This window comes from Phycomyces blakesleeanus (assembly GCF_001638985.1).
Source record: "Phycomyces blakesleeanus NRRL 1555(-) unplaced genomic scaffold PHYBLscaffold_10, whole genome shotgun sequence".
NCBI classification, from domain to species: domain Eukaryota; kingdom Fungi; phylum Mucoromycota; class Mucoromycetes; order Mucorales; family Phycomycetaceae; genus Phycomyces; species Phycomyces blakesleeanus.
In genome coordinates, this window is record NW_017265143.1 from 241,911 (window position 1) to 264,328 (window position 22,418).

Genomic DNA, 22,418 nt, shown 5'->3' on the forward strand with positions numbered 1-22,418 from the left:
CTGTTAGCTTGGTTCTGAGTCTTGGCTTGGCATAGACAGTATAAAGAGAAGGTAGATTGTGGAGGTCTACATATGAGTGTAACCTGTGGTGGTACTAGACTGGTTTTCAATCCTGTTTGCCTCTGGTATTTGCTGTTTGTATACATTCGAGGGTGGTGCTTGCACTACTGTAGGGTTGGCTTGAACCTTTTGTTCGTAGGGTTCTTGTTGACTTCCTCTCAGGTCTGAGGCCGAGATCTGTGAGTGGTGGTTTCTGTACGAGTAGGGCTTCCGGAGTCCTTGATTCTGGGTTGTTTTTGGGCCACGGTGGTCCTGTTGGCTGGTCTGGTCTGGTTGACTAGATTTCTGGTATCGTTCTGGTATCGTTCTGATCTCATTCTGGAAATCGCGGTTGGCTGGGTCTCTGGCCTGTTCTGTACCTGGGTTCAAGGCCTTTGTAGCTTGAGTTTTGTGCTTAAGCCAGGGAGAATGAATACTGTGGGGCACGGTGTTCATTATGTAGTCATGTCTGGCCGAATGGGTTTTGCTTCCTTGCCGGACTCTTTCTTGAAGTCCTTGGAAGGCTATCTTCAGTCTCCCCCCCTTTTTTTGGTGAGTTTTCGAAGATTCACTGGTAGGCTCGGACAAGTCTTTTTGGACTTTGAGTTTGCTACACCATAGATTGTGGAAAATCTATTGCTGGGGGGTAGACAATCCCAAGAGGTTTCGGGAAAACGAGCCAAAAACACCTAGTTTCTACACAAGATTGGCGAGGTTTTCCCTCACAGACATGACGGTATATCAGTCATTATGATTGCTACCAGTCCTTGTGTCCGGACTCAAACGATGCGTACACATGCATGTCCAGACATCCGCAGCTATTTTGAGATGGCAAAACCAAAGTTCATCTGCACAAAAGGATATGCTTCAATGACTGATCAATTGGGTATCAGTGACTTTATCAGTTGAATCAACATAAACTGACTATACAAAAAAAAAGTCATTGAAGAGATAGCGTGGAATTCGCCGATGATTTCAAGCATCACGCAAAACCTGTGGTTAGAGTCCTAGCCACCCTCATTTGAGGAGGACTCTGATTAATATGGTCTGGTAAATGAACCAGACCAAGCAGGGTGAGCTAGAAATTGTCACAAAAAAGCAGGTTACAGTTAGCAACTGGAAATGCGTATACTCAAGAAAACAAGACCCGAGTCGAAGGGCATTTACGCAAACTTTCAGCTGTGAAGGAGAAGCAAGGTTACTTTCGATGAACCTATCCAAACCAAGTCGAGACAACTGCATACAAGCCATGTATATATATATATACTTTTACGGAAAATTGGGTCCAATATCAAAGCAAATTTGAACATAAACATGAACATGAACATGAAAAAATGATATCAAGCATTCAAGTATCCAAGTATTCAAGAATATAAACCTTCAAGCACAACAAACCTAAGATCAAGTAAGCTGACCCAGAGTCTCGCCATCTCGCTGGGTTGGTCAAAAAGCACACGAAGAGTCTCGACTAGGATACGGTTACAACAAGAATAAATTCCTCATCATCATTCGAGACTATTGGCTCAGGACTGCAAAAAAGGTATTTGAGATGACCGGATTTATATTATGGGCCGAGAACACCAGCAAGGAACAAGTAGAGGCCGCCAGTAGTAAACAACAGAGCTCAAGGCAGAAACAATGTGAACCACAAAGCAAGCGATAAGGCAATTTTTCAAGGGTTGCTTCTGTCTCTGGACTTTTTCGTCAGAGACAATATCAACCATTGGTCCGTCCATCCAGAAGATAAGTACTATTTATACACAACATGTCTCGGTACTAATTATATGATATTTTGCTCTTCTTCTTCTCAAGGTCGCCCTGTGACAGGGCTCACAATACTACAACCCTTTAGAGGATACCAGAGAGAGTTTGGGAGCGTTAGACTTTACCAAAAGGCAAAGCTGCTCGGTACGCTAGTCGTACCTTTTCTCCCCTCGAAATATTGTACATTGCATTGTATGCCTGTATATATTTAGGGTTCTTGGCGTGGTAAGCCAAGATCTGGTAGCTCCTCTGCCATTTGGTGGCCAAACCCTTTTGTGGTTGACCCCATCGCTGCAAGTTGGCACATTGTTTCTGCTGGAAGTTTGGTTGTTTACTGTTGGTGGTCTTGTATACCCCCTGCTGGTGGTCAAGGTCCATTCCGCCCGGTCATCGAAGAACATTTTGCAGTCCCGGGCCCGTCTCTTCAGATGATGTTACCTATTCCAAGCCAAGTTCCTTTCCTTACGAAACAAATTCTCTCAATTAAGGTATGTTATTTCAGTCATTCAAACCTGCCCTATATTTAAATATATTTCTCGTTTTCTCACTAATTTTCTTCTTTATCTTTTTAAGCCATATTCGGCCTTATCAGCTCCAATAATGCGGCAAATTCAGAAGCCTGAATCTTGTGCAAGAATGACAGCAGCAAGAACCAAGTCAAGCAAGAAGAATACAAAAAGATACAAAAAAATACAAAAAAAAGATACAAAAAAAAAATTCAAAAAAAAAGATGCAAAAAAGAAGCAAAAAAGAAGCAAAAAAAAATATATTCACAATTATCTCTATCTCAAGTGGAAACTCATAGACTAGCAGAATCCCTGAAATGGTCAAGCCACGGTTTGCTTTTATGTCCAAGTCCAATTCCGAGTCTTGTCCAAGTCAAAGTCCAAATGTCCAAAACTATCCAAGTGTTGGTATAGTACTAGTCCTAGCACACAGATATATACAAACAAGTAGAGAAGTACACAATTAGAGAAGTAGAAAAATACATACACACATACACACACACAAGCACACACAATTTCTATTCTTTATTTTTCTTTCTTATACACACACACACACAGACATACAAATAGTCATAGTCATATACATACACACATACATATACACACTCATATACATACATATACACATACATATATACATACAAAAGTAGAGGCGCATTTCTATCCAAGTCCAAAGTCTGGGTCGTACCTCCAAGTCTCAAAACCAAGTCGATTTCCAAGAAAGGGTCCAATGCAAAGTTCCAAAAGCAAGTTCCAAAAGAAAAATCAAAAACCAAAACCGAGGCCTATACTAAGTCCTGTAAAAAAAAACAGGCATATACTAAGTCCTCCTCTCCAAAAGGATCAAAAGAAATCCGAACCCGAGGCCTATACTAAGTCCTGTGCAAAAAAAAGGCAGGCATATACTAAGTCCTTCTCTCCAAAAGGATTAAAAGAAATCCGAACTCGAGGCATATACTAAGTCCTCCACTCCAAAAGGATCAAAAGAAATCCGAAACTAAGGCATATACTAAGTCCTTATCTCAAACAAAAATGATCAAATCCAAAAACCGAGGCGTAGACCAAAACCTATCAGAAATGATCAGGTACATATCAAGTCCTCCACTCAAACAAAAAAGGATCAAAAGAAATCCGAACCCGAGGCCTATAATAAGTCCTGTAAAAAAACAGGCATATACTAAGTCCTCCTCTAAAAAAAAACAAAAAATAACAAAAAAAAAAAACAAAAAAAGAACAAAAAAAAACAAAAAAAAAGATGAACAAACCGGAAGAACTCTGCATTGGAACCTGGACCTGGACTGAAGCAAGGCTGCGAACTGAAACAAGACTCTGGATTAGGACAAGGTATGAAATCCCCTTATATACATGCAAAGCAAATGAAGTCTTTGAACAAAAACAAAAGAAATGCTCAAAAAAAAAGCTCAAAAAAAACAAAAAGAGCAAAAAGAGCAATACCAAAAACCCCTCCTCTTATTCTTTTCAATATCAAAACCTATTCTCATTACTATTCTGTGAAATTGACTGGACAAAAAAAATCAAAAAAAAAAATTCAAAATCAAAAAGTCCGAATTATCCCCTTTACTGTGTGCTGTGTTCGGACAAAAAAAAAGCAAAAAAAAAGCAAGAAAAAAAAAGTTCAAATCATCCTTTTATTCTTTTCAATACCAAAACTATTCCATTATTACTATTCCGTGAAATTGACTGGACAAAAAAAAAGGCTCAAAAAATCAACTGGACAAAAAAAATCAACTGGACTTGACTGGAATCGACTGGACTGGACTGAAGTAGCATGAACTTGACCATCTTATACTATATTACATTTACTTTATATTTATTTTATAAAAATCTTTGAATAATAAAATTTCCCTCATATGTCTTTGATGTAGAATACACTATCTAAATAGCCATGGACCCAAATTGAGAATATTTGTTAAATATTTTGCTCCATATTAACACATCTACTGTGAAATCAGATGCTGGGCCAAATATGTGTATTTGTATTATACAATTCCCATACTTTTTTATCCTCGATGCACAAAGTCTTAGAGTTCTTCTCTGATATAAACCGCTACACCTTTATTTTTCTCTTTTAAGACTCGTTACAAACCTCTCGCTTCTCTTGAGCTTTCTAACTCTACAAAATATCGTCAGAACTTCAGTACAATCATACTGCACTTCTTTATTAAACTCAAACCAATTCCAAAAAGAAATATTACAGACGAGTGCGGTGGTACCTAACACACACACTTTTTTTTTGAAAGAACGTCAATCGTCACTTGAACTACTTTAACGGAGTTGAGTTTCACGAGTTCCTTTTCGGTGAAGAGGACCAAAGTAAATGGAGTCTTCCATCTACTTTACGCATCTCTTGCATCCTTTCATCGCTGACGTGTGCCCCTTCAAAAAAAATTAAGGGGAAAGAGGTGTGACTATTTTCATATGCAGGTGACTACTAGAGCTAAAGACGATGAAAAAAAAAGCAAAAAGTAAACAAAAAAGGACGCAAAAAACAGAAAAAGACGAGCGACAACGATGCGAAACCTTATTTACCATCAGAAACTACAATTCTGCTCATGCGAATAGCTCATTAGCTTATATATAACTCTCATCATGTCTTTGCAGAAATGAGTTTGTCAGAACATTGCGCATTAAAGATCAATTCCCTAGTTTTCTCATTCAGCCTGACGTCCAATGTTGATTTGCGCATCCTTTTAACAGCCACTCATGATAGAAAGCAAGAGTTTTTAGGGTAAAAACCAGAATGCACACGCGTTTAAAAATTGTTAAAGTCTTGAAAGTACTTGGTATATATATGTACAGTCGATATCTGATTGATTTCTTAGAAATATAAAAGAGTTTTGACTATTACAAGAATAATATCTTAATTCTTATATATGGTACTAAAAAGTGTGTATACTTTTTAATATTGAACAATACAAGATACAGAAAAACACAAGAGAAAGGTCTTTTGAAAGGTCTTTTAAAAAGGGTTGCTTTTATTTTATATGATTTAGTAAAGGCTTTTAGAAGAAAATCACGCTGTCAACATATCTATTTTACACGCTTGATAGCCATTTTCTTTCTTGAGCCTCGATCTCTCCAAGCTGTTTGAACGTCGGGGTTTATTATATTTTGCAGGAAAGCACTTTGGTTTAGGTTACCGTATGGAAATTATTCGCAGACCTTCAAAGCACAAAGATCCAAGAGAACACATATACACACTGAATGGATCTAATATTTCTGTAATAACATTCACAGATCTTCAGAATATAATTATTTAAAAGCATTTTAAAAATAAAAAGGGTTTGTGTATGCGATGGTCCGAATAAACAGGTCTATTTTTTATGAGCTTCGAGATTGTATTGTGTGTTCATTGAAGGTTATAATAGTGTTCGGATCGCTCAAAGGTTAGTTAAATTGGTTTATATGATATAAATGCACATTGAATATTATTGAATTTACCGGTGAAATGAAAAGTGTAATAAAAAAAAGGGCATTTTGATCAAAATGGCAAATCAAATCTTGAAATTCAGCTATAACTCTATATCGGTTAAGTCAAGCTACTTTTTATATATAAGCAACCTGGTGGAGTACATTATGATCCATCATTCAGATGTTGTTTGACATTGATTGCATAAATACCAGACAAAATATCTCATTTTTTCACTCTAAAAAAAACAATTTACTAATAAGATTTTGAATATTTACACCATATAAGCATATTTGATCCAAACGTTCTCTCAGGGTATTCACCTAAAAAAATCGGATATTTTTGTTTTTTTTTGCTACCAAGTAAAATTGTTGAGCAAATTGATCCATGATCTCTAGTGTTTATTTGACTAGCAACAGACCAATATTCGTGGAGATATCAAGAAATGTAAAAATGGCAATTTCGATATTTACACCATGAGACGATGTTTATTGTTGTGAATGAGTATTGATTACTGCTGAATCTGAGAGTAAGACTGAAGGATAAAATAATATCCTTAGCTATTCCAGTCAAACGGATCTCCCTTTATGATATTATCTAATACACAGATCATCATACACATAATTGATTATTTATTATTATCACCATGACATGGGATATACAAATACATATACATTATATATATGGCATCATTATATTTCATCTACATATTTCTTTTATTATACAAATACTTAATTGAGAGACTACAACTACAACTATCTAATATTATGAAACATTACCCGAGTATCTGGGTCGGAATACTAAAATATTACCAATAGCATAAATGCTCTTCTTTACCAAAACTCTTGGACTGATCTGACTGGAGAAGTATCATATCAATTGGTCTTTCCGGATCTTTCCAGAAGAACAATACTCCTGGAAGATGACTCATCGTGATAAAGATTACTTAAGCACACATTGAATTACAAATTAGAAAAACATATAAATATCAGTAGATAGTTCCGTGTAGAAAGACAATCGAATTTTATATTTCTTTACTTTTCTTTTGAAATAAACAACCTACACAAGTTCTCACGAATTCTTTCGTCTATATTATATTTTGCTTTATTTTCTCCCCACAACATTTTTTTTCGTGAACTACAATGAACTCTCCTGCTGACTTGTTTCCCGCTGGTTTGACCCCTGTTCCTGAGGAGGCTACCTTGTCCCCCATGTCTGCGGATGAATTATTCTCTGACTTGAGTGAGCCCGTCCTCTTTCCGGATGCTGCCCCTGGTTTTGGTTCCGTTTCTGGTTCTGGTTCCCCTCCCGTTGGTAGAGAAGTAGCAACTGCTTCCTCCTGTGTGGCCGTTCTCAAGGCTGAATTGGGCAACCATATCGAGGCCTTCAGCGCTGCTCATGTAGCAAACAATGAGCAAGCAGCTGATGATGCACTCCGCAGGATCGAGCGCACAAGATTGGCAATCACTAGCCTTGAAAAGTGCAGCGAGATGCTTGCCTCTCCTGGTACAAACACAGAGAGAGCTGGCCGTGAAGGAGGGTTGACTCTCAACAGAAGAGATCTTCCCAAATTCCAATTGGCCTCCAGTATTATTAAGCCCTTCCCAAATGAAGAGGTTTTTGAATCAGTTGGACATTTCCTACGTACCTTCAAGAATGTGATCGAGTCTTCTTCCTTGGACATCGAGAGAGTTTGGAAGAAATTCCTCCCACTTTGCCTGCCTCACACTGATGACGGATGGGTAGAGATGGATCTTAAGAAGTGTATTGATTGGAAGGCGGCGAAATCATGCTTCAACAAAAGACATGGTTCCAGCTTGGTGTCTCGGCGATTCACAGACCAGGTCTTTACAATGATGATGAAGAACACTGAGTCCATCGGTGATTACTCGAAGAAGTTCCTCCGTGCGGTTTACAATGCTGGTTTACCCAAAGACGATGCTCGCATCGCTGATCGCTTCCTTGCCTCGCTGACCTTATCAGTGCAAACACTGGTAAGAGTTACCATGGCCCGCTCTGGTCCCAATGGGGAGTCCAAGCGTGATTGGACTGTAGAGCAGATCACGCAGATCGGCAGAGACATCCTTGGGGATGACAACAGGCTCTATGCTGAGGCGACCCGATTGATTCCTGGTTCCCGTGGGCAACCTGAGAAGAATAACGAGGAACATCCCAGAAAGAAGCTTCACCACTCCAACAAGATAACCAAGCATGAGAAGACATTTTTCTGCTCGCACCATGGAAAAAACCCGACCCATGAGTCCAGCAAGTGTTTTACCTTGATCAACCGCAAGAACAAAGCCAGTAGTTCCAACAGTCGCAATCCTTGCAGACGTTGTGGTGAAAACTACTACCATGGTCATGTCTGCAAAAGCAAGAACAATGAGCCAATTCTCATGGTATCCCAGTCTCCCGCAAAGGATAAGTCTGAGCAGACGCTCAAGACGATCCAGGACAGGATAGATGAAGACATGGAGGAAATATCATTTGAATGTAAGTACCTACTTGACAGAATTGAGAGAAGAATTAAAGCTAATGATGCGTTTAATCTTGTAACTCCAATCATAATAGAGAACCAGAAGTTAATCGGGATGATCGATACAGGCAGTTCCCGCACGTTTATAAATTTGAAATGTTTAAATAACAATTTACAAATAACAAAAATAAATTCTTCAATTGGTTCCTTTAATTTTCTGTCTAAGAATAGTAGTACAAAGAGATTAGGAAAAACTGATCCTTTAAATTTTAAATATATAAATGGCATCACCTTTAAGCATGCACCAGAGGTGTTAGAGTTTAATACGGGTTTTAATTTTGATATCCTCCTTGGAAGAGATATTTTGGCAAAGATGAATATTGGATTAATTAATGTTGCATATGATATTGAAGGAGAATATGTCCATTCAGATAATGCAAAAGACTATGCCGCCATTTATGAAAATCTAAATATTGATAAAGAGAAAAAGTTTGAACCTGATAATTCGCCAGCTGGCACAGCACAGCAACGAGCAGAATTTATGAGCTCTATTAAAGCATCACTGGAGGAAAATAAGAATATTCCCGTTGAGTCATATTGTCCTTTATCAGAATCTATTATTCGTTTACCTACTAAGGAAGGTGCGACGGCTTACAGACGGCAGTATCCTATACCGCACGCTCTAAGACCAACACTTGACAAGCAAGTAAAAGAATGGCTTGAGACAGGAACTATTGTCAAGTCCAAGACCAACACTTCCTTCAACAGTCCAATGTTGCTTGTTCCAAAGAGAAACAAAGCTGGTGAGATTGTCAGTCATAGAGTGTGTTTAGATGTGCGATTGTTAAATCAGATCCTACCTCCCACATTCAATTATCCAATTCCAAAAATTCAAACAATATTTCAAAACTTAAGTGGAAAGAAATTCTTTACCACACTCGACTTATCCAATGCGTATCATCGTTTCAAAGTTGCACCTGAGGATGTACACAAACTGACATTCACTCACTTAGATGGGCAACAGTATAGCTTTATTAAAGGCTGTTTTGGCTTGAAGATGCTTACTTCACAATTTCAACATGTCATGGCTACTTTATTTGATAAGATTGACTGTGTACAGAATTTTGTTGATGATTGTATTGTTGCCAGTGAAACATTTGAACAGCATGTCAAAGACGTAAAATTAGTTATTGAAAAATTGTCATCCGCGAAGTTGATTCTGAACTCGGAAAAGTGTGTCTGGTTTCAACATTCAGTGAGATTGCTTGGTTTTGTCGTCAATGAGACAGGCACCAAGGTTGATAAGCGAAAGTTGACAAATGTTGACAAATGGCCTATTCCTACAACTGCGAAACAGATTCAGCAATTCATGGGTTTGATCAATTACTTCAGAGATTATATTCCTATGATTTCGAAGGTAGCTGAGCCTATTTCACGTTTGAGTCATGCCAAGAATGTGTCTGGTCAATGGACAGATGAGCAGACGAAAAGCTTTAAAGCACTAAAAGACATATTGCACCAAGATTTAATTCTTCATTACGCAGATATGTCACGTGAAATGTATGTGGCCACAGATGCATCCCTTTATGGAGCAGCTTGCTTATTGTTTCAGCGAGATGAACAAGGGCGTGATAAATATATCAGCTTTGTATCAACTTCCTTAAGCCCATCGCAGCGACGATGGAGCACAACTAAAAGAGAATTATATGCAGTCGTTTTGGCGCTTGAAAAATTCCGTCCATTTCTGTGGGGCCGACAGTTCACAATTTTTACTGATCATCGAGCACTCATTTATCTCCACACTCAAAAAAATCGCTAATCCAATGATGATTGGCTGGATTGAGACACTCCTTGACTTTGATTTTAAAGTGGTCCATATTCCTGGTTTGTTGAATAAACTACCTGATTTGCTAAGCCGCTTGTATCCTCCAGAGGATAGTGACAAGCTGGTGGAGGATGATGGATTGAGAAAAATCAGAACAAATGACTTTCAAGCTAAAAACAGAGTTATTGTTCAAAAGAAAAAATATAGTAAAGACAGAGTGCTAAATGTACTTGCAACGCAACTCGTCGAAAATGCTTCAGAGTCGTCCGACTATATGTCACCTCCTGAAGAAAAGCGTAATGGCTTACTAAAAGAAGCACATTCGTTTGGTCACTTTGGAAGTCAAGCTATAGTGAATGATCTTCATTCACAAGGCTTACACTGGACTAATATATATGAAGAGGCTAAAGAGATTATTCGTTCTTGCCCTGAATGTCAGAAACACAATATTAGCAAGAAAGGCTATCACCCATTGACTAATGTTGTAGCATTCCGACCATTTGATCATATTGCAATTGACTTATGCGGTGAATTCCCTGTATCAGAGGATGGACACACGTACATGTTAGTTCTGGTTGATGTATGCTCCAAGTACATTATCTTGAGACCACTGCCAAACAAGAACTCAACAACAATAGCTAAAGCATTGATAAAGATTTTTGGAGATTATGGTTTTCCCAAAGTAATGCAAAGTGACAATGGTCTGGAATTTAGAAACTCTTTAATGTCAAGCCTATCTAAAGAGCTTGGGATTGATCGAAGATATTCGACAGCATATCACCCACAAGGAAATGGTATTGCCGAAGCCAGTGTAAAAATTGCAGAGAATACTGTACGTAAAATGATGAGAGCGAACAGCAATGACTGGTGTCACTATCTACCGATTGTTCAGCTGTGTATCAATAGACATATTCCTCAAAAAACACTAAGTGCGCCGTTTTCATTAATGTATGCTCGCAGAGTCAATGTGCCTGATGAGTATGGTGACAAAGATAAATACTCTCTTCCAAAAGCCACAGTTACAATTGATGAGCTAGAGAAGCAGATTGATCATATGGAAAATATTATATTCCCTGCCATTAACGAACGTGTGTTAAGGATTAATGAGGAATTAAAAAAGAAATATGATCACAAAAATATCCTAATCGACATCCCCAAAGGAACACACGTTATGGTCAGATTACCACATCGATCAAATAAATTGGCACCTATTTATGAAGGTCCATATACAGTGGTTCGAAAGAATAAAGGAGGATCGTATGAGTTAAAGGATGAGCAAGGTGAATTGTTACACCGAAATTATACACCCTCAGAACTCAAGATGGTCACCATCGATGAATCAACAATTGAGAATGAGCTCTACGAAGTTGAAGACATTCGAGATCATCGTGGTACTGCTGGTCAACGAGAATATTTGGTCAAATGGGCTGGCTATGGCGAACGCGCTAATACATGGCAAAAGGCTGAAGACTTTACCGATTCCACAATTGTACAAAAATATTGGAAGAAAGTTAGAGAGTTGGAACGTTTAGAGAATGAGAGAGCTGAAGACTTGATTAACAAAAGTGCATCCTCAAAAAAGAAAATAGTTCACACTTCAAGACTAAATGGTAAAAGTAACAATAACGATGAGCACAAGAAAAGAACACTTCCTACCACTTTGAGTAGAGAAGAAAGATTACACAAAAGAAGAGCAACAAAAAATTAAAATAACAAAAAATGAACACGTAATCCACAAAGCTGAGTTTACAGTGTAGATCTCCATAAAGTACAAAAATTATGTGCATGATTGACTATAATAAAATAAGCAATTGGCCAGACAATGAAATAGTAAATGAAATGTTTTATTGCCGAATCAACAAAAGGTATTGTTGAATCTGGTGGAGGATAATGTTGTGAATGAGTATTGATTACTGCTGAATCTGAGAGTAAGACTGAAGGATAAAATAATATCCTTAGCTATTCCAGTCAAACGGATCTCCCTTTATGATATTATCTAATACACAGATCATCATACACATAATTGATTATTTATTATTATCACCATGACATGGGATATACAAATACATATACATTATATATATGGCATCATTATATTTCATCTACATATTTCTTTTATTATACAAATACTTAATTGAGAGACTACAACTACAACTATCTAATATTATGAAACATTACCCGAGTATCTGGGTCGGAATACTAAAATATTACCAATAGCATAAATGCTCTTCTTTACCAAAACTCTTGGACTGATCTGACTGGAGAAGTATCATATCAATTGGTCTTTCCGGATCTTTCCAGAAGAACAATACTCCTGGAAGATGACTCATCGTGATAAAGATTACTTAAGCACACATTGAATTACAAATTAGAAAAACATATAAATATCAGTAGATAGTTCCGTGTAGAAAGACAATCGAATTTTATATTTCTTTACTTTTCTTTTGAAATAAACAACCTACACAAGTTCTCACGAATTCTTTCGTCTATATTATATTTTGCTTTATTTTCTCCCCACAACATTTATTAAATCCTCGATAGTAAAGGTAGCTCACAAATCCTGAAAGTAATTTTGTTGAACAAAATTGCCCCATTAATTTGGCAGAACAAATGGACATTTAAGTATAGGGAATTACGTCAAGAGGTCCAAACGAATATAAAATTATTCCTTTAATTCTTTTGATTCAATTTTACTTTAGAAATAGAAACTAAATGTCTTCCACCTAAAGTGTTTTCCCAAAAAACCAATAAGTTGTTGGCCGTTATTGAGTGGCCTTATATGACTTTATACAAATAAAATAAATAAATAAGCCAGCACAGTGCACGAGACTATTAAAAAAGAAGGAAACATATATATCATATTGATTCAATTAATTATGTACAAGAACATAAAACCAAGGGCTTGAGTATGGCTTGGTCTCTTGTGGTTTCTGTTCTTTTTCTCTAAAAAAAAAGGTATAATTTTATTCAATTTTACAAGCAAAGGATGATCTTTTGATTGATAGAGAAAGAGACTGCTAATGAAGAGAGTGTCTACAAGCTTCTTATAAATTCGTATTATATATATATTCAAATCATACTCTCGTGTTATCTTTACAGAATTAATACCAAAACCAAGGAGTCAAAGGAGAGGGGGTTAAATGGACATACACATACATTTCATATTGTAAAAAATAAGGGTAATTTATATAAAGTAGCTTTGGATTTGTAAAGCTTACATAAATTCAATGCTCAGCTATACAGACTGATGCAAACAATTGAGAACAATAGACATGTTTTAAGAGGTATTCAATAAGATAAATGTATTTATTGGTAGTTGAAACAAAAAGAACCACTGCAAAAGTGTTTGTGGCTCTTTTTTTTATTGTATTTTATTTTAAGAGTTTTTCTCTAGAGAGCTTTATATGTTGCGATAGTCTTTTTTTATAAGGATGTATGTACAAGGAAAATGGAATGCTTTTGTTTGATGAACTTGACTATTATACAATTTTTTGTGTTTTACAGGGTGTATATACAGGGTGTTGAAATCAAGATCGATTTAAGATGAGCGATAGGCAGCTGGACTAATGCGGACTGTGACTGAAGGATGATCAAAGATAAGTGAATCCAGGGCCATAGATTTTTCAGATACTGGGCAAGATTTTGAAAAGTGCTCGTCATCAGAAAGGTCAGAAAGATAGGAGTCATTAGAGATCGTCGATGAAGATGAGATCAAAGAAGGTGCGGCTGTAGTTTGGACTTTTTTGCAGCTAAAAGCTTTCTTGACTGAAGCGAGCCCTTTGATACATTGTCCCATTGATGATGTAAATGTGGAGACACGGCTAGCTGTGTTGGTAGTTGAGGATTGGCGGCGCTGGCACTTTGAGATGATACGCTTTTGGATAGAGAGGATCTGCATTGTAGAGTGTGGGTTATGAGGTGTAAAGGTAAAGAAAGGCTTGGTAGGTAAGATGTGGTTGAGAGAATATGTAATAAAAAGGAAAGAAGTGCAAAAATGTCAAACCTTTATATACTATTTCAAAAGGCCCGTGCTCTTTGGGTATCAGTGGAGATTTACATGCTTCTTCTTCACTTTATTGCCATTTTTAGGACAAAGACAAGGGGCCATCGTATCTGATGTTTGGCATCTATCGGAAAATACAGCCAAAAATCCTGATCCACAAAACCACAGCCAAAAATAATAATCAATGATCCATGATCTGTAATCCATAATTTCCCCCTATCGAGAATCGAAAATCAAAGACACACTTGTCTCCTGTATTAATTGATTCACGTCACCTTAATTATTCTCTATGAAGATCTTGATTTATAGGTTCCGAGTCTTTGGTATCTGCCAAGCTTACTACTTTATATGTAAATTAAATATTAATATAAAAATATCTATTACCAGGCCGGCATGCACAATACAACCGTTTTTCTCTCTCTAACTTTGAGTTGTCGTATCAAAGCTGTTACAATTACATAAAAAGAGTTCTTTATTTAATTTGAAGCTTTTTTTCTGTCTATTTGGACATATTCAATAGCGCACATTATATAAAAGAAGCAAAGTAAAATAGAGTCGTTCTTGTAGGGCATGTAATTAAGAACTAGAGCATAAACAGAATAATATAAATATAAATATAAATATTTTCAATCGAGACTGTATACCAATACCACTTGTACTGCAAATGCTTTAGACTATCATCTGATAAGAATTAATATTCCTAAACTCTCTCAAAGAATATTACTAATGATACAGTAATATATCATTCGGTCTTCCATATATCATTAGTAGTCTGCTTTCTATTCACAAGCCTTACAATTATATATTTTCACTCGGTAGCCAAATATTACCCAGGAATAAGAGCTTTTAGAAACAAACAAACCAAAACAAAATACGGTAATTTCCATTTATTCATTTATATTATATTGTCTCGATTTTATGAAATCATTGTTATACTCCATTATAACAAATATTAACTTTAGGTTGCAAGCATAGGCATATATTGTCATAAGTCAAAAGTAGTCTCTTTTTTTCTTTTTATAAGGAATAAGAGACGATGTTTCCCTCTCACTGTCACTCTTTGAGAGCCAGCTATTTAACAAATAATTGTTGAACACTTTGTGTGTGTCTAATTCACTGATTTATTGCCCTTGTATAAGTATCACACAGACCAGCTTGGAATAAAAGTACATAATTGCTATCGGGTTTTTTGACAATTTTTTTTTTTGAAAGAACGTCAATCGTCACTTGAACTACTTTAACGGAGTTGAGTTTCACGAGTTTCTTTTCGGTGAAGAGGACCAAAGTAAATGGAGTCTTCCATCTACTTTACGCATCTCTTGCATCCTTTCATCGCTGACGTGTGCCCCTTCAAAAAAAATTAAGGGGAAAGAGGTGTGACTATTTTCATATGCAGGTGACTACTAGAGCTAAAGACGATGAAAAAAAAAGCAAAAAGTAAACAAAAAAGGACGCAAAAAACAGAAAAAGACGAGCGACAACGATGCGAAACCTTATTTACCATCAGAAACTACAATTCTGCTCATGCGAATAGCTCATTAGCTTATATATAACTCTCATCATGTCTTTGCAGAAATGAGTTTGTCAGAACATTGCGCATTAAAGATCAATTCCCTAGTTTTCTCATTCAGCCTGACGTCCGATGTTGATTCGCGCATCCTTTTAACAGCCACTCATGATAGAAAGCAAGAGTTTTTAGGGTAAAAAACAAAAGGCACACGCGTTTAGAAATTGTTAAAGTCTTGAAAGTACTTGGTATATATATGTACAGTCGATATCTGATTGATTTCTTAGAAATATAAAAGAGTTTTGACTATTACAAGAATAATATCTTAATTCTTATATATGGTACTAAAAAGTGTGTATACTTTTTAATATTGAACAATACGATACAGAAAAATACAAGAGAAAGGCCTTTTAAAAAGACTTGCTTTTATTTTATAGGATTTAGTAAAGTCTTCTAGAAGGAAATCGCTCTGTCAACATATCTGTTTTACACGCTTGATGATTATTTTCTTTCTTGAGCCTCGATCTCTCCAAGCCGTTTGAATGTCGGGGTTTATTATATCTTGCAGGAAAAGAAGTTGGTCTAGGTTTTAGTATATAAATTGTCCTTTCGAAACAAGTTTCTCGGAACAATTAAGTGAGTCTGAGGTATTCAGGATTGTTTATGGGTTAGTATCTCAATAATGGGAAAAGTAGATACTGTGAGTGTTATTTATTAAAGAGACAAAATAATATTGTTTATATCTGCTACTATTAAAATCCCTGTAATTCAAATCCCTGTTGTGTAATGGTTGGTTTACACTGTATGAGTGTGCAGTGTACGTGTGCCTGGTGTGTAACAGTTCCGGAGATTGTTAACTTGCCAGGTTCATTAGCAAGAAGGAACGAGTGTTTGGTTGTGGGGTCTGTTCTTCACTCAATTGTGGTATGTATACCACAGAGTCCATCGGACCCCGAACAGGATCAGAGAAGTGCTGCTTCGGAGAAGTGCAAAAAGTCAAAGTAAAACAAAAGAAATGATAAATAAAGAAGTGTTCGAAAGTTTCTAAATCTATGATGACATGTAATTAAATTGAACGCGCAAATTCCGAGTTAGAGGAAAGGTTAGTGGCGAGTTCAGACGGGAGTACGGATTCCGTGATATTGGTTCGAATGGCACGAGAACGACGGTAATGAGTATCGAAGACAGAGGAGCTAGACCAATTTCCCATGGCTACTACGTCATCCAAAGGGGCCCCGCTCTGAATGGCAAGGTCAGAGGCAATGGAGTGCAAGGACGGACAACATTTGAGCGAGGTAGACATTTGAGTGAGCGTGCTTATCCAGGAATAAATGGTGTTGACGCTAACCGGGAGGGACGGTTTTTCGGAACAAACAAACAGTGTCATCTGGGCGTGAGTGTGCGGCAGGGTGATCTCTGAGCACGAAAAATGCTAAAACCGGACAAAGAGCCTGATTGGAGCCGTGTGGATGAATGATAGGCGATTTTATGATACGGCGGCCCTCGCGTGTCTCCTTTGGAGCTTCAATGACCAGGTGGAGGCGACGTTGACCATTGATACAACGTTTACTGAGAATTACCCGATGAAGATCCGACGGGCGAAGAAATGCGGCCATAGCGAGAAGAAAGGCGGTTTTGCGGGATAAAGGAAAAAGAGATGTAGAAGGATGCGATGGGATAGAGGCCAAAAACAGAAAGGTGGATGAGAGATCGATCAAAGGTCGAGACATAGCTACCGGAGGCACATAACGTTTAAGCAATTTGAACAAATCGACAAGGCGTGAGTCAGAAGACAAAGAATCAGGATCGCGATGGAGTCGACGAATAGCCGATCGGAAGGTTTGGAAGGTATTGACATTGTAGACGGAAATCTCGGGAGAGGTAAAAAAGTTAACCATATCAGTGGCGGTAAAGTGCAAAAGGGAGACCTCGTTTGCGATAGCCCAAAATATGAAGAGATGCTGTCCTCTGGCGTAGATGCGGTTAGTGGGACGTTCGTCCGTGAGTGAGTCTAAAAAAAGTTTACGTGCATCGTCGGAAAGGAGAGTGTCTTCTAATGTACGTTTGAGACTCGCCAAAAGGAGAGCTTCCACCTCGTGTTGGCCAATGGATATGGAGTGAGCGGTGACATGGTCTCAATTGTCTTGGTTGTTAGCAGGAGAGGTGGGGCTTTGGCCATGGACTGAAGTAACAGAAACCATATCGAGCTCGGCCAAAAGGGGGCTACTATTGTTGCTGTAATTTTCTCAGTCTGAATCTTGCGTAGGCACTTCAAGATCAAGTTCCATGATGGATGTATATAAGGGTTCCGGAAGGTCGTCCTGTTTGCCATGATACTTCCGGAAGTGGGGTGGACGGGATTGGTGGTTCTGGCGAGGTTGGAAGGTCTGATTGGAAATTGATGCGGGATGTCCACCAGCGTTTTGTGGTGGGGCGGCTCGAAAAAAAAAACTGTTGGCCATTGGAAGGACCACCCGATTGCCGGTTAAAACGTAAACGTGAAGCAGGGCGTGCATCGCGGAGCGCTTTTTGAGCCGATGTTTGATGAACAATCGCTTTCCTGAAAGCGTCTGGTTGCATGGTGTAATTGGAAGCAGGAGGTGCCACCGAAAACGCAGGGTTGACAGCTCAAAAGGCTAGTTCGTTGATTTGGTCGTTGATTGTACCTTCAACATGTAATATCATTGCTCGGAAATCTTCTAAGATGGCGAAGATGCGTTGTTATTGGTCATCGGGGAGTATTTGAAGAAGAGCGTGTCCGAGAACGTCTAAAGGTCGCAGTACCCCAGAAACTGCATACTGGAGTTGACTGAGGGAGGCATCTTTCCGGTGCTTACCTTTGTGAAAGACCTTGGTAGCCTGCGGTAAAGTGACAGGAGGGGAGTACTTTACCCCTGATATCGGAGGATACTGGTCGAGAAGGCTGCGTTTCTCGTCCTCAGTGAAAGTTTGAGAAAAAAGAGTATGTTGCAGTGACGGCAAGAGGCTCATGAGCTTCTCAGAAGGTACCCATTCATAGGTTTGCCGTACAGGGAGGTCATGAAGAAGGATAGGAGCCGGGGCAGAGACTGGCCGAGTGTCCATAGGAGATGGTTGATTAGCCAAAAGGTCCAAATGAGCTTGTATTTGGGCTCTGTGTGCATCGGCTTGTTCCAAGAGAACATGTAGATCTTGAGCTTGAGTTTGAGTTTGATCTTGTGCAGATATGAGTGTAAACAGAGAATAGAAATTTTTTGGGATACAGCTTTTTTGTGCGGTAATGACCTGCGAGCGAAAAGATGATCGAGGTACAATACTTTGAATCATAGCACTCATATTAATTTCTTGAAAAAATGTTTCAAACTTACTTTTCGCTTAATAAAATATAAGATGATCACAACACTTCTCTGATCCTGTTCGGGGTCCGATGGACTCAATTGTTCCGAGAAACTTGTTTCGAAAGGACAATTTATATACTAAAACCTAGACCAACTTCTTTTCCTGCAAGATATAATAAACCCCGACATTCAAACGGCTTGGAGAGATCGAGGCTCAAGAAAGAAAATAATCATCAAGCGTGTAAAACAGATATGTTGACAGAGCGATTTCCTTCTAGAAGACTTTACTAAATCCTATAAAATAAAAGCAAGTCTTTTTAAAAGGCCTTTCTCTTGTATTTTTCTGTATCGTATTGTTCAATATTAAAAAGTATACACACTTTTTAGTACCATATATAAGAATTAAGATATTATTCTTGTAATAGTCAAAACTCTTTTATATTTCTAAGAAATCAATCAGATATCGACTGTACATATATATACCAAGTACTTTCAAGACTTTAACAATTTCTAAACGCGTGTGCCTTTTGTTTTTTACCCTAAAAACTCTTGCTTTCTATCATGAGTGGCTGTTAAAAGGATGCGCGAATCAACATCGGACGTCAGGCTGAATGAGAAAACTAGGGAATTGATCTTTAATGCGCAATGTTCTGACAAACTCATTTCTGCAAAGACATGATGAGAGTTATATATAAGCTAATGAGCTATTCGCATGAGCAGAATTGTAGTTTCTGATGGTAAATAAGGTTTCGCATCGTTGTCGCTCGTCTTTTTCTGTTTTTTGCGTCCTTTTTTGTTTACTTTTTGCTTTTTTTTTCATCGTCTTTAGCTCTAGTAGTCACATGCATATGAAAAGAGTCACACATCTTTCCCCTTAATTTTTTTTGAAGGGGCACACGTCAGCGATGAAAGGATGCAAGAGATGCGTAAAGTAGATGGAAGACTCCATTTACTTTGGTCCTCTTCACCGAAAAGAAACTCGTGAAACTCAACTCCGTTAAAGTAGTTCAAGTGACGATTGACGTTCTTTCAAAAAAAAAAAATTGTCAAAAAACCCGATAGCAATTATGTACTTTTATTCCAAGCTGGTCTGTGTGATACTTATACAAGGGCAATAAATCAGTGAATTAGACACACACAAAGTGTTCAACAATTATTTGTTAAATAGCTGGCTCTCAAAGAGTGACAGTGAGAGGGAAACATCGTCTCTTATTCCTTATAAAAAGAAAAAAAGAGACTACTTTTGACTTATGACAATATATGCCTATGCTTGCAACCTAAAGTTAATATTTGTTATAATGGAGTATAACAATGATTTCATAAAATCGAGACAATATAATATAAATGAATAAATGGAAATTACCGTATTTTGTTTTGGTTTGTTTGTTTCTAAAAGCTCTTATTCCTGGGTAATATTTGGCTACCGAGTGAAAATATATAATTGTAAGGCTTGTGAATAGAAAGCAGACTACTAATGATATATGGAAGACCGAATGATATATTACTGTATCATTAGTAATATTCTTTGAGAGAGTTTAGGAATATTAATTCTTATCAGATGATAGTCTAAAGCATTTGCAGTACAAGTGGTATTGGTATACAGTCTCGATTGAAAATATTTATATTTATATTTATATTATTCTGTTTATGCTCTAGTTCTTAATTACATGCCCTACAAGAACGACTCTATTTTACTTTGCTTCTTTTATATAATGTGCGCTATTGAATATGTCCAAATAGACAGAAAAAAAGCTTCAAATTAAATAAAGAACTCTTTTTATGTAATTGTAACAGCTTTGATACGACAACTCAAAGTTAGAGAGAGAAAAACGGTTGTATTGTGCATGCCGGCCTGGTAATAGATATTTTTATATTAATATTTAATTTACATATAAAGTAGTAAGCTTGGCAGATACCAAAGACTCGGAACCTATAAATCAAGATCTTCATAGAGAATAATTAAGGTGACGTGAATCAATTAATACAGGAGACAAGTGTGTCTTTGATTTTCGATTCTCGATAGGGGGAAATTATGGATTACAGATCATGGATCATTGATTATTATTTTTGGCTGTGGTTTTGTGGATCAGGATTTTTGGCTGTATTTTCCGATAGATGCCAAACATCAGATACGATGGCCCCTTGTCTTTGTCCTAAAAATGGCAATAAAGTGAAGAAGAAGCATGTAAATCTCCACTGATACCCAAAGAGCACGGGCCTTTTGAAATAGTATATAAAGGTTTGACATTTTTGCACTTCTTTCCTTTTTATTACATATTCTCTCAACCACATCTTACCTACCAAGCCTTTCTTTACCTTTACACCTCATAACCCACACTCTACAATGCAGATCCTCTCTATCCAAAAGCGTATCATCTCAAAGTGCCAGCGCCGCCAATCCTCAACTACCAACACAGCTAGCCGTGTCTCCACATTTACATCATCAATGGGACAATGTATCAAAGGGCTCGCTTCAGTCAAGAAAGCTTTTAGCTGCAAAAAAGTCCAAACTACAGCCGCACCTTCTTTGATCTCATCTTCATCGACGATCTCTAATGACTCCTATCTTTCTGACCTTTCTGATGACGAGCACTTTTCAAAATCTTGCCCAGTATCTGAAAAATCTATGGCCCTGGATTCACTTATCTTTGATCATCCTTCAGTCACAGTCCGCATTAGTCCAGCTGCCTATCGCTCATCTTAAATCGATCTTGATTTCAACACCCTGTATATACACCCTGTAAAACACAAAAAATTGTATAATAGTCAAGTTCATCAAACAAAAGCATTCCATTTTCCTTGTACATACATCCTTATAAAAAAAGACTATCGCAACATATAAAGCTCTCTAGAGAAAAACTCTTAAAATAAAATACAATAAAAAAAAGAGCCACAAACACTTTTGCAGTGGTTCTTTTTGTTTCAACTACCAATAAATACATTTATCTTATTGAATACCTCTTAAAACATGTCTATTGTTCTCAATTGTTTGCATCAGTCTGTATAGCTGAGCATTGAATTTATGTAAGCTTTACAAATCCAAAGCTACTTTATATAAATTACCCTTATTTTTTACAATATGAAATGTATGTGTATGTCCATTTAACCCCCTCTCCTTTGACTCCTTGGTTTTGGTATTAATTCTGTAAAGATAACACGAGAGTATGATTTGAATATATATATAATACGAATTTATAAGAAGCTTGTAGACACTCTCTTCATTAGCAGTCTCTTTCTCTATCAATCAAAAGATCATCCTTTGCTTGTAAAATTGAATAAAATTATACCTTTTTTTTTAGAGAAAAAGAACAGAAACCACAAGAGACCAAGCCATACTCAAGCCCTTGGTTTTATGTTCTTGTACATAATTAATTGAATCAATATGATATATATGTTTCCTTCTTTTTTAATAGTCTCGTGCACTGTGCTGGCTTATTTATTTATTTTATTTGTATAAAGTCATATAAGGCCACTCAATAACGGCCAACAACTTATTGGTTTTTTGGGAAAACACTTTAGGTGGAAGACATTTAGTTTCTATTTCTAAAGTA

At 37.3% G+C, this 22,418-nt stretch overlaps 7 protein-coding genes across 7 annotated transcripts; 3 read left to right on the plus strand and 4 right to left on the minus strand.

Annotated features, from left to right (window-relative positions):
• Window positions 1-66: 66 nt before the first annotated feature.
• PHYBLDRAFT_145127 (hypothetical protein) lies at window positions 67-495 on the minus strand (the record flags this gene model as incomplete). Its single annotated transcript, XM_018431371.1, has 1 exon — window positions 67-495. The coding sequence occupies one exon, from the start codon at window positions 493-495 to the stop codon at window positions 67-69; it is 429 nt and encodes a 142-aa protein (XP_018291692.1).
• A 294-nt stretch (window positions 496-789) lies between these two features.
• Window positions 790-3,185, plus strand: PHYBLDRAFT_145128 (hypothetical protein; the record flags this gene model as incomplete). Its single annotated transcript, XM_018431372.1, has 9 exons — window positions 790-925; window positions 991-1,037; window positions 1,103-1,290; window positions 1,459-1,649; window positions 1,717-1,812; window positions 1,892-1,947; window positions 2,016-2,291; window positions 2,609-2,717; window positions 2,986-3,185. The coding sequence occupies 9 exons, from the start codon at window positions 790-792 to the stop codon at window positions 3,183-3,185; spliced, it is 1,299 nt and encodes a 432-aa protein (XP_018291693.1).
• Window positions 3,186-4,933: 1,748 nt separating this feature from the next.
• Window positions 4,934-5,590, plus strand: PHYBLDRAFT_168089 (hypothetical protein; the record flags this gene model as incomplete). Its single annotated transcript, XM_018435792.1, has 3 exons — window positions 4,934-5,058; window positions 5,250-5,322; window positions 5,381-5,590. 3 exons carry the CDS (start codon window positions 4,934-4,936, stop codon window positions 5,588-5,590), a joined length of 408 nt encoding a protein of 135 aa, XP_018291694.1.
• A 7,988-nt stretch (window positions 5,591-13,578) lies between these two features.
• PHYBLDRAFT_168091 (hypothetical protein) lies at window positions 13,579-14,250 on the minus strand (the record flags this gene model as incomplete). Its single annotated transcript, XM_018435793.1, has 2 exons — window positions 13,579-13,977; window positions 14,098-14,250. 2 exons carry the CDS (start codon window positions 14,248-14,250, stop codon window positions 13,579-13,581), a joined length of 552 nt encoding a protein of 183 aa, XP_018291695.1.
• A 2,153-nt stretch (window positions 14,251-16,403) lies between these two features.
• Window positions 16,404-16,853, minus strand: PHYBLDRAFT_145131 (hypothetical protein; the record flags this gene model as incomplete). Its single annotated transcript, XM_018431373.1, has 2 exons — window positions 16,404-16,526; window positions 16,680-16,853. The coding sequence occupies 2 exons, from the start codon at window positions 16,851-16,853 to the stop codon at window positions 16,404-16,406; spliced, it is 297 nt and encodes a 98-aa protein (XP_018291696.1).
• Window positions 16,854-16,893: 40 nt separating this feature from the next.
• Window positions 16,894-18,865, minus strand: PHYBLDRAFT_145132 (hypothetical protein; the record flags this gene model as incomplete). The annotated part of the gene is made up of 5 exons (XM_018431374.1): window positions 16,894-17,620; window positions 17,644-17,819; window positions 17,888-18,177; window positions 18,217-18,249; window positions 18,388-18,865. 5 exons carry the CDS (start codon window positions 18,863-18,865, stop codon window positions 16,894-16,896), a joined length of 1,704 nt encoding a protein of 567 aa, XP_018291697.1.
• A 2,034-nt stretch (window positions 18,866-20,899) lies between these two features.
• PHYBLDRAFT_168093 (hypothetical protein) lies at window positions 20,900-21,571 on the plus strand (the record flags this gene model as incomplete). Its single annotated transcript, XM_018435794.1, has 2 exons — window positions 20,900-21,052; window positions 21,173-21,571. 2 exons carry the CDS (start codon window positions 20,900-20,902, stop codon window positions 21,569-21,571), a joined length of 552 nt encoding a protein of 183 aa, XP_018291698.1.
• Between the last annotated feature and the right edge of the window lie 847 nt (window positions 21,572-22,418).